General features: G+C 35.8%; 2 protein-coding genes across 4 annotated transcripts in view; one reads left to right on the top strand and one right to left on the bottom strand.

The window, feature by feature from the left end:
• Nucleotides 1-7,968, bottom strand: part of LOC128011689 (microphthalmia-associated transcription factor) — a 47,338-nt gene extending 39,370 nt beyond the window's left edge. Inside the window, exons 1-2 of one of the 2 annotated variants that reach the window (XM_052594369.1) lie at nt 7,940-7,968; nt 4,397-4,745 (exon numbers count right to left, since the gene is read on the bottom strand). In XM_052594369.1, coding sequence (XP_052450329.1) covers nt 4,397-4,500 — 104 coding nt within the window. In that variant the 5' untranslated portion in view covers nt 4,501-4,745; nt 7,940-7,968. The remainder of the gene's footprint in view (nt 1-4,396; nt 4,746-7,939) is intronic. The other variant, XM_052594368.1, reaches the window with a different exon arrangement.
• Nucleotides 7,969-8,112: 144 nt separating this feature from the next.
• Nucleotides 8,113-12,428, top strand: part of LOC128012067 (FERM domain-containing protein 4B) — a 52,477-nt gene continuing 48,161 nt past the window's right edge. The window contains exon 1 of one of the 2 annotated variants that reach the window (XM_052594995.1): nt 8,113-8,344. The gene's annotated coding sequence lies outside the window, so the exon portion shown is untranslated. Of the gene's footprint in view, nt 8,345-11,734; nt 11,883-12,428 lie in introns of those variants that run through there. The other variant, XM_052594996.1, reaches the window with a different exon arrangement.

Raw genomic sequence — 12,428 nt, 5'->3', positions numbered from 1 at the left:
GGTTTGGGTGGAAGAAATACTGGTTAATAACGTTATTTTTTAAAAACAATATTCTTTGCCTGTAATTTGCCTAATAATAATACTAATATAATAATAAAGTACAGCATTTTCTTTACTCAAAAAGAAAAGGAAGAAATAGAGATCTAACGCTAGCCAATAACCTGCTGCGCTCACAGCCATTACAGCATCATCTTTTCTAGATTTTGGCCAAATGTAAGCTACTAAAAAAAAAAAAAAAATCTTTCAACTCTTTAAAGACATCAAAGTATTTTTAAGATTTTTAAAAATGTTTTCTGCATTGTTAAAAAAAAAAAAACTTGTATAAGATTGCGTTTTGAGAGTGGGAAAAAAATTCTATGTGAATTTATTTTAAAATATCATTTATTCCTGTGATGTGCAGCTGTATTTTCAGCAACATTGCTCCAGTCTTCAGTGTCACATGATCCTTCAGAAATCACTCTGATATGCTGATTTGCAGCTCAAGAAACATTTCTGATTATTATCAATGAAGAAACAGTTGTGCTGCTGAATATTTTTGTGGATTTTTGTCATTTTACAGGATTCTTTGATTAATAGAACATTCAAAAGAACAGCATTCATTTGAAATCATTTACTGCTGAATTTCTCAGGGAGAACAAAGAAAGAAAAAAAGTGCAGACCAGAGGGAGGTTCATATAAATGCACGTTTGAAGGTTCACGCCTGAATCTTTTTTGGGAATAATGGGAAGTCTTGAAATCTGACTAAGGAGTCGCACTGATGACCACCTAAAAATACACTCCACCGTTCTGGTGTCTTGCGTCAAACTCCCAACCGCTGTGGCCTTGTAATCGACAAAGCTCTGAAAACATTTAACCAGCTCGCAAGTCCTTATCTGTTATTATGCAACTAATCAACTATTCTGAGAACAGTCATCTTCCGTCTCTGCCCTTTTAAGAGGAGTATCTGTTTCTGTTGACCGCCTCATTGTAATCAAAAACATTTCCATGAATTAAAATAGGAGTTTGAAGAAAAGGGAGGATTGTGAGGAGTGCTGGACTTCATCCAGTGAGCGAGTCGAAGATGTGAGGATGTTCTCGCTGATGGCAAGCATGGTACTTGACTGCAAACACCTGCTCCTGCCACTCGGCCTCCGGCTCTGCTGCCAGATCAATATCAGGAGCGCAGAACTACCTCCGACATCCAGACACCAGCCGCTGCCATTCATGCCAGCCTCTTAAAGCTCAAGGGCATGTGGCACTGTATCTAAATAAATGATCTCAAAATCACAGAAAATCATGTTTTTGTTTAAAGATGCTCCATAATGGTGCAATACGAATGACTGAAATTCAAGTTATACATATCTGCTTACAACTAAACAGAGCAACCAAACAGTGCAAACACTGAAACAAAATAAGAGGGATTATGGAAATTGCATGTTATTTTTAATTTAGCACTGTTCAGAATCAGCTATTTCACATACAACAAAACAAAATAATAAATGGATTCATAAAAATGATCCCGAATCTTAATACTGTGCCTCGTTTCCTGGATGATCCACCACTGTTTTTCTGTGTTGTGATAGTTGCTCATGAGTCCTGCGTTGGTTCTTAACAGTTCAACTGCCTGCTGTTCTTCAGAAAAATCCCCAGCTTCTGCACATTCGTTGGTTTTCCAGCATCTTCTGCATATCTGAACCCTTTCTAAAAGTGACTGCATGATTTTGAGATCCATGTTTTAACACTGAGGACAACTGAGGGACTCGTGCATAACTATTACAAAAGGTGAAAACATTAACTGATGCTCAAGAAGGCCACACAATGCATTAAGAGATGGGGGATGTAAACTTTTTAAATTGGATGATCAGGGTAAATAGATAATTATTTCGTTTTAACTTGTAAGTATTTATGTAACTTCTGAAGTCCAGTACTGAATGAAAAATATATGAGCGTTAAACAAAATGAGAAGAATGTACACATCATCATCCTGTTCATAAGTTTACTTACTTCATTGTGTGGCTTTCTTGAGCATCAGTAAATGTTTTCACCTTGTGTAATAGTTGTGTATGAATCCCTCAGTCATCCTCCGTGTTAAAGTATGGATCTCAAAATCATACAGTCACTTTTGGAAAAGGTTCAAATAAACACTGTAGTAAGATTCAAGGGTGTGTAAACTTTTGAACGGGGTCATTTTTATAAATTCAGTTATCATGTCGTCTAGTGGAGTATATGCAAACATCTGTCATGTGAACTAGCTCATTCAGGACAGTACTATATATAAAAAAAGATAATTATTCATATTATAACTGTAAATTTATGATACTAATATTCAAGGCTCTCTTAATTTTCAAATGTAAAACCATAAAATGACTTATTTTTAAAAAGCAGGTTGCAGGGAGCCCTTAAATCTTATCGTTTGCTGATAAGTGTTTCTCATTACAAGAATGTTAAAACTAAACATGTTGACTTAACAGTTTCACTTTATAGCTGAAGTTTGTATGATTTTTTTTTTTTTGTCAAAACACATTTTCTTAACACAAGATATTTTTCATTTATTACTATATGTATGCCATTCATAGGATTGTCTCCCCTAAAAGTGCAAACATTGAGCCTTCCAGGCACCAACGAAATAATAAGAGTGGTCTGCCCATATCTGTCAATCATTCCAGCTCAACCAATAGTGAGAGTTTGGGGGCGTGGCAACTGTAGCAAGCTGAGCCTAAGTGTGTTGAAGAGGAGTGAGATCATTGATCATGACGTGTTAAATTGGGAAAATATTATTTACAGAATTGCAAGCCAAAGTACGTGTGGGGTAAATCAAGGGTAGCCCTTGGCTGTATTTTTACAAGTGAGTAACTTGATTGGATCTTTGGGTTACTATCAAGATGCTTGAGTAGTTTCTTCTTGACAGGTAAGATAAAGTTAACATAGTTGACAACTATTTACTGTTAAGACCCAGGTAAAGTAGTACAACTTTGTAAGGATAAGAATAATCGTAAGGATGTGATGCATGTAAGGGGTCTTTGTGAATGCTTTTTAAAAAATATGATTTATTTTTGTAATTGTAAGTGACACTAGTTGCTCAGAAGCTGCACACTTTACCTTTGATTTGGCTCACCATGTCACATTTTTTTATTTTAACATTTTTGTTGCATTTTTTGCATTGAAAGACAATACTGAACAAACAAAGCTGAATTTGATTTTTAAAAATGTAATTTTGAAGCAATTAATTTCAATGCAATATTTTGCATCCAGTTGTGATCTAACAACACACCCGTATTTGCGCTCAATATTTTTAGCAACACATCAAAATAGCCCCCAAAATTCACCCACAGCACCTGAGGCATTAGCCTGCGCTTCTATATTTATGTTGTTAATTTTCACCTCATGGCAGCCAGGGCCGTCTGCCTCATCTAAATTAAGATCGCACCGGCTGCCAATGAAGCTGCGTGGAAGACTGTCGTGGTGAAACAGTCTGGGAAAATGCATTAAGTACTGATGGGCCAAAAAAATGACTTACCATTTGTATGCCTCAATGAGACTTTGCATTGGTTTGATCAGAAAGATGTCAGAAATCACATCAACTTTACACTGCACTCACACAAGCATATGAACATCAACAATGCTTGAGAAAATAAATGCAATAGCTTTTGGTAAGAAAAGATAACTATGATAATGCATTATCCAATAGATTTGATCAAGAGATTCAAGTTGGGGCAAGTTGTCACATTTTTTTTATGTTAACATTTATTATAATGAATAATTAAACTTATACAATTTATTACATTATTTGTTGGACATAACATTTTTTAACATTGTCTTTTGGGTTTTTGTTTTGGGTTTCAAATGAACTATTTCAGTGCAAAACTTACACTGCTTTCGTCACAAAAGTTCAGTTTGTGTTTAGTAGGCTTTATATTTTATCCAGGATAGGATATGTAAAATATATATCAATATGTGTAGACTGTTTGTATTCAAGCCTTCCAACAATAATCTAATGTTAAACGGTATAAATAGGGCGACATGTATCTTACGAAGGACTTGACCTAGAGCTCTGCTTTACATAATGTTTATGAAAGTGACTAGAAAGTGTCGCCAAAGTTTTGAAAGAGTTTCGTGAGTGAAGTCTTTATACAGACACAAGCTGCATGAGTAAATATTTGCTGATGATGTTGTATCCTAAGGCGTTGTCTACTGTAACACACACAACGCGACGCGTCTCGAGCGTTTCCATTATAATGAGCGCGTCTGTCAACAGCGCGAGCGGCAACGCGTGGACGGAGAGAGAGCAGCTGACTCATATTAGAAAGAGTAAACTATCAGGACAACTGATAAAACATGCAAACAAATAGCACTCTTTTAAAGCACGCAGCTGAGGACATGCACCATTTGAGATCTGTCAGACGCTGCATTCACTGACCTGTTTTTCAGCGGCTGGCTCTTCAGCTCGTAATACGTTTTAGGCTCCTCGTGAAATTCCTCTCCGACTTCAAAGTCGGCCACGATCCCCGATTCCGACTGCATTCTCAAAGTTGTCAACTTTCGTCAGTTCCCAGGTGGATAATAAACGCGTCAGTTCAGAGCCGTGCTCTCAGACGCACGAAGTGCCAGCCACCGTGATGTCAAACTGTCAGTGCGCTCCAGTAGTCCGCTAGATTCGGTTTGTAGTCCGTCACGAGGGCTGTATGACTGCGGCGAATGCGGCCCAATGAAGAGTAGAACTACAAATCCCAGGAATGACGAGCCGCGTGTCAGCGTCATTTGTTTGGCTGGCACCAGAAAGGGGGCGTTAGTCTTAACAGCAACGTTTTTGACTTTGGCTACAAATAAAAGGACATTGTTATCTAAATGCTATGAACAGGAACATATTACTTGTTCAGTTATTATAAAACCTTTTCTTTTCTTTTATTTTTTATATTGTTGCGCGATTTAATCTCCATGCAATTTTATAAACAGTACAATCAATGTACGCGCGATGGCAGTATAATCAAATATAGGAAATATCATCATCATTTCAACGCTATGACTTAATTTTTATTATTACTATTATTTATTAAAACAAACTTATATTGATTACTTAATTTGAACCAGTCTCTAACATCACAGTTATTTATCTGTCAACAGAAGAAGATTCAAAATTGCATTGCACTTTGGTAAAGTAAATTTCAGACAAACTGCTGAAAGAGAAAGTGCATGATTATTGCACACCTTTTATATTTCTTATATCAGTCTTATTATTATAATAGCCGACTGATTAATGGATTGAATTATTTAATATTAAACATATTAAACATGCAAATAATTTGTAACAGCTAAAAGTAAAGGTGTTCAATTATCATTTAATTTCATAAAAGGTTTACAGTTCTGTGTCACACTCTCAGATTGGAAATGTAGTAATCAAAAGGTTAGTCTCAGCATTATAATGTGATTTGATGCCAGTAGTTACCAACAACTGCAATGAGTTTAACTGAGAAACACTCTAAAACTCTCTAAGTGGCCTTCAAGACCTTCACGAAGAGCTTAATTAATAAAATCTAGCACTGCATCGACTCGCATGTCTAATTCAAATAAAGAATTTGTATATCATTTCTATATATATATAATTTTTGCATATTTTTGCTGTTTACCTACATGGCATGTGGCCATAAACCAACATCAGATAACTGTGGCATAACATAATGTTACGAAATGTTTAAATCTCAGCTTTAAATAACAGCTTCGCTTTTAGTTTTTGCCACACAACTATTATTATTAACTTTGGCAAATATTCGCTCATTCAGTTTACACTCCTCTGACAATTATATTTAGGGGTAGACCTTCATGCTTACATCAAAATAAATAAATAATGTTTTGTATGACACACATCATTATGACGCCTAACTTCAATTCTACAGTATGCACGTGTGATTCAAGCTTCCGGTTGGGATGAACGGTGATCTGCCCGCTCGCTGCAGATGGTGTTTGTGTGTGTTGTGGGTGGAGGGTGATGGGGAAGGGGGGTCCCATGGGCATGCACACAGTGGGCACTGAGAAGACACAAATAAACCAGCCCCTTTGTTCAGATGTTTGGGATACTGCTGTCAAACCCCAAAAGCTGCTCCTCTATACGATCCAGTATGGCTGTTCATGAACTAACCTTTATAAAAGCTTTCAGCGGTTGTGTACGCTGTATAATCTATATACGTGAAGAGTAACGAAAGAGAAATTACAGTCGCTCAAAGAAGAGCCGAGACATCAGATTTGTAGAGGAGGCGCCTCGACGGTCTTCACCTGTGCAGCCTGAGTTTTATTTAATAATCGAGAAAAAGATTTTCTAATTTACCAATTTTGATCACAACTTTTGTTTGGTTGCTAATATGCCCAACCTAAATGTGATTTGAGAGATTTTAGAATTGCTACGATGGATTAGGAATTTATGTATAATTGATTACTAGCATAATCATGTGTAAATACATACAGTATACTACCACAGAACAGATTATGCTTAGTTTATTATTATCATTATTCAGTAGGCTTCATTTGTAATGTTAACATGTAACAGTGTTTGAACCATTATGTTAATTAATCAGCACGTATTCAAGCCTATTTCAAAGAATGATTAATTAAATTATTAATTGAACTTGAACGAATTGAATTATTTAGCACATATACTAAGCCATTAATCACAGCTAACAACAACAAAAAAAGGTTTTATGAATGTTTTGCCAATGTTCTCATTAAGTTATGAAAATGGCATTTTTTTAAAATGTTATCTGAATGCTCAAACCACCAAATTTTCTTTTAATATTTTAGCTATGCAAAAACGTTCTATTTGATAATTTTGCAAACATTAGAGTTATCTTACTTATTACACTTTTGAACGTTGTCCGAACGTTCTGAAACCACAACCAACTAAAATGTTTCAGAAAAAAAAAGTTCCCTGAACAATGTTTAAATAACGTTGTGGAAACATTTTGAGAACATTACGCCTATAGACGGTTTCAACGGCATCAACATAAACAAACGTTAATGCGCATGAGCGCTTTTGTGGACCTAACTTAACTTCCGGTAGACTCCAAAAAGAATCAATAACAACAGCCAAGTCCCTCTAGAGTAGATCTTTTTTGATAACAAACAAAATGTGTTTTCTGTGTGGATCAGGCGGACTTAATGAATATGCAAATTCATTATTTGCCAGCAGGAGATGTTTTAAAGCATAGACATAAAGCGCGAGAAATAGAGGTTTCCCAGTAACAGCTGTAAACAAAGCAGAGCTGGTACGCTCACACGCTGCTTTATCACGCATATAACATGCAAGTCTTCTTTCAGAAATACAGCGATATAAAAACACCCGTGCCTCGTTTTGATATTTAAACATAAATGTAAGGAATTATTATTATTAAACGTGCAGTACGTTACATAACGTTACGTTACTCATGTTTATTTAACGAAGCCTTTTTGAAAATCGATCAGTTTTAAAATTGTGGCGAGTCTCCAAAAATAAATAAATGTATGGGAAACACATCTCGCAGCACAGCCACCTGAGCCCAACTTCAGTCTACTCATCACCTTGACTTTAACTGCGTTTGTTGATGGCACCGCAGCCAGACCGATATACACAACACAGACCGGAAGTTAACTTAGGTCCAGGCGCGTGCGCCCGATGAAACCGTCTATACCTGACCAGATAACTTTGAATAAAAATGATAGTTACGTTACTGGAAGAATGCTAGTTGATAACTTGTTGATAAAGAACCGGAACATTAGCCAAAGTTCTGAGAATGTTCTCTGTTCGCTACAATTCGAATGACTCAGTTCTCTCTGTATTTCTTAAGGCGCGGCCACATTAGCAATATTTCTGCAAAATGTTGTTTTCAAAATGGTCCATTGTATATTGTCACTTTAAAACCGAGCAGATTTCGAATTTTTAGCATGGAAAATGAACTTTATCATGAGCGAAATTTCAGTGAGGATATTTTTTTACCCGATTCTTGGATTTCGCCGAGTAACGATGAATGTGACCGCACCTTTAAAGCACTAATCGAACGAATCAGTGAATCGAGTCATTTAATACAAACGATTCATTGAATTGATTATCACGTGTTAATCAAATATGGTGTGTTTAATATTTCCCAGCAGCATCACTGAGATTGGTAATAGCGAGCTGGGGAAGTGAGCGGAGGACGTGTGTAGGGGATCCACACACACATGCACACACACTCCTGTGGGTGTGTGTGTGTGTGATAGCGGCATGGCCCTGGTCTGTGTCTTTGTAGCCGGTAAAGGGAAGGCGTGGTGAGTGTCTGCTCGCAGATGAACTGATGAGGGAATGAGGCAGATGTGCGACCGCGAGCGTGTGAACTGAACGGAAACGCCCTGATAAACAGAGGTAAGATTTATTCGCTCGTGCATTTATCCAGTGATTCGCTTTTGTATTATTTGTCGTTTTACGTCTGTTTTGCGGCTTTGACAACAGGCTGCACCGGAGCACGTGAAACACGATGGATTAACGGGACGGTGTTCCTGGGTTTTTATTTTTAAATGAAGTGAGATTTTGTAAACCCATATGCAGTTATTCGCATTTATTTGGCAAAAAGACTATGGGCTATATGTTTTTATTATTATTATTACTTTTTTTTTTTTTTGGTGCAATAGAAAGGATCTGTGTTTGATCATTCATAGGATGCATTTATTAATTGCATGGTCACTATGTCCTGTTGAAGCATCTTTGTGAACTGTGAGGTACACAGATTCATTATAATCTGGGCTTTTCACTAGGGTTTACTATCTTACAGTCAGTGTGGCTAGCTCTTCTCTGGATATCTGTTTCTGAACATAGACAGTATTGTGTCACATCACAGACATAGTGGTTTGTGAAATGAATATTTCCTCTTTGATGAGGACACCGGAAATTACATGAGATGATGTCATAAAATTTTTTCCCCAAATGTCATTAAGTAATTGCATACATGAGTAGATTTGTATTGGTTATCAGGCTACTTGTGCTAGGCTACAGTATTCTGTTATTTAAAATTGCAAACTGATTTAAACTTGTAATTGTCAAGTCTGTGTGTGTTTATGATTCTGTCTGTGAACACGATAATGCTAGATGCAAGTTTAGTAATTTATGGTAGAATTTTTATTTTTGCAATGCAAATTAGAAATGTATACCTGTGCAAACTGATATTATGTTGTTTCTTCATGTTTCACGAAACGTTCAAAGTGTCATTAGAAGCGTGTTGTTTTAACATATGAACGTGAATCTGACAAATTTCATGTTAGTTGTGTATTGCAGAATACTAAAAGGTTAATGCTCTTTATCCATTTAGAATAACGTACCTCCTAAAGTAAACCCTACTCTAAATTTAAAGGGATGGGTCACACAAAAATTAATTTCTGTCATTTAATTACTCACTATGAAATCTTTCCAAACCTTTAAGACCTTTGTTCAACTTCAGAACACAAAGTAAGATTTTTTTTATGAAATCCGAGAGCTCTCTGAGCCTCCCATACACAGGGTCCTGACACGATTAAGGCACAAAAACGTATAAGGATATTAGTAAAATAGTCCATGTGATATCAGGAGTTCAACTGTAATTTATGAAGCTACAATAATATGTTTTGTGCGCAAAAAGAAACTAAAATAATGACTTTATTCAGCTATTCTTCTGGTGCCATTTTGGAAAGAATCAGGATGCATACTCATGCTTGTATCTGAATGTAAACGATACATGCGTACAATTGCTTTTGTCAGCGAAAATTTTGACTAAATATCATCATCAACGAACCTTTATCACGTTACGAAAACGAAACGAGATGCAATGTAAATGCTGGTCATGTGATGATTGCTATAATTAAATGTATAATGCAATGTTGTTGATTAATTAAAACTAGACTAAATGTGGATTACAAAATAAAAACGATGCTAAAATGTCAACTTATTTTCATTGACCAAAACGAGACTTAACGAAGTGTTATAACGTTATTTCATCTCATTTAGTTGCGTTATTATTATTATTTGCAGGCGACGTCACTTCCTCAAGCCCCACTCGCAGCATTATTTAAAAGACCACAACAAACAAAGTTAAGTCTGACACAGAGAAAGAGACTGATGTGTTGACGTCTAACTTGTTTGGTTGGTAAAATAAATGTTGTAAATTCAAATCAGAGAGTCTTCCGTGTCTGGAATGGACGTATTCTCGAGTATAATACATTACATTGTATACAAATTACAGTACTGAATACTTTTTTAAGCTTGTATTTTGTAATCTGTAGTGAAACACGTTTTAAAAGTAACCTTCGCAGTCTTGGCAATGCTATATCAGGTGAGCTTGAGAGCAAGTTTACTTTATGTCAGGAAAACCATATACAGGATATGCAAATGGCTGAACTGATGCAAACATCAAAACATATTAATTTACAAATTATGCACTATGGAAAAGTGTTTTGAGGTCATATTATGCACAAGGAACCGCCAAAAAATATGTCTCTCTTAATCAATAATTTCCTCCGTAATCATAATTTGTGTGGACAAAAAACAATAAAAATAGGTGTGTCTCTGGAGTTTAGGTAGAGGCCCATTTTTTTTCAAGTGAACCAATGTTGGTAATTTTTGGGTGAACTGTTCCTTTTCAGAAAGGAATACAATAACTTTTGCTGTTATTTCTAAGGTCAGTGAACAGTACAGTCCATGTAGTTTTTTACCTTTCTATGTTTAACTATACTTTTTTCTTATTAGCTTCAGGTTTTAGAGGTAATTTGGGGAGCAGACAGGGCACTCATGTTTGCAGGACACTAGCTCATTTATAGTCAAAGTCTTGCCTGAAAGTAAAATAAGGGTATGCGGCTGGAGGAATATTTGCATCACTTTATTTGCATGCCATACTTCTGGAGCTGCACAAAGGGGCGGTACTTTCTAAAAAGCATTTGAAATCTTGCTGTTACGAATTTTAAAATGTACTACAGATACCCAAAAGCAATATGAACAAACCTGAGACATTACATTTACATTGATACATTTGGCAGACGCTTTTATCCAAATCAATTTGCATTGCGTTCAAGGTGCACATTTTTATCAGTAATATGCTTTCTTGAGAATCGAACCCATGACCTTGCACCATGCATTGTTTGAGCTACAAGACTTCCTGAAACAGACAGTTTGCACTCATACCTTCCTATTTTTTTTAAAATAGACAAAAACTTTAGTTTATATCATTGCCATGGCATGAAGTTTCTAATGCAAGTCAGATGCAGCCATTATTAGCCCGAGGAGCCCTGAACGACTGTGAGCGCAACCTGATGTCAGAGATATTTTATGTCTTCTTTCATGTAACAAAATAAATTTAATTTAAAGCATTAAAAAAAAAATAGGGAACTTTTAGGAGTACACTAGCCTTTTTATCACCTCAAAATTGGATGTAAACAATAATGGGAATTATATCTTTTACTGCTTTTTTGTTTTCCTCATATCTCTCAGGAAAAGACACTTTGACGTATAACTGCCTGTCATCCTTGTAAACAGGAACTGGTAGTTAAAGAAGAGTCTTTGGATGTGGAAATAAGCTGCAAGTGTCTTTTCTGGGAGAAACAACTGCAGGAATTCATGTTCAGGAAGCCTTGTCACAAACAGACAGCAACTCATTTGAAACACTAAATTAAGATCCACTCATTGTTTCTGTGCTGGGTTGTCCTCTGAAAACAGCCAGTCAGTGGAAGTGACAGTGTTTTTCCGTGACAGTATATTATCACATCCTTTTCACTAGTAGCACATCTTCCTGTGAAGTGTTTACGTTTGAGTTCAAGGTGCTTTTTAAAGTACACATTTAGTTAAGAGTAGGTGACCTAGGGTCTGAGCTTATTTTTAGTTCAGTGTCGTTTCTCCTTTCCATCTTACGAAAGCTTCTCTCAGCTCAACTGACCGCTTGAAGGTACATGTATATTTCACTCTAAAATCAAAAGAAAATGTTAGGTTTTGTATAATGTATAATGCATAAGGACCAAGGAATCATTGACCTTTAAATTAGACTGCTATTACTTATGCTTTTAAATATTTGAACATCGAGTCAGTACTGTACAATCAGGCTGGTGATCCAGTTCACAGATTGGATTTGTTTTAATTTTATTTTTATAATTATATTGATTTAAGTTTTGCATGATAACTCAAAAGTCTTTTAGCAAACAGATATATTGTTAAATATTATTGCAATGTAAAAATAAATGTTTTCTATTTATTTCCAACCCCAGTCTTCAGTGTCACATGACCTTCAGAAATCATTCTGATATGCTGATTTGCTGCTCAAGAAACATTTATTATCAGTGTTGAAAACAGATGTGCTGCTCAATATTTATTATTTGATAAATAGAAAGATCACTTGAACAGTGTTTATTTGAAATAGAAATCTTTTGTAACATTATAAATTATGAGACTTTTAATCAATTTAATGTGTCCTTGCCGAATAATAATAATAATAATA

This window comes from Carassius gibelio, chromosome B23 (genome assembly GCF_023724105.1).
Source record: "Carassius gibelio isolate Cgi1373 ecotype wild population from Czech Republic chromosome B23, carGib1.2-hapl.c, whole genome shotgun sequence".
NCBI classification, from domain to species: Eukaryota; Metazoa; Chordata; class Actinopteri; order Cypriniformes; family Cyprinidae; genus Carassius; species Carassius gibelio.
The sequence above is the reverse complement of the archived record's forward strand: the minus strand, read 5'-3'. Positions and strand labels throughout refer to the sequence as shown.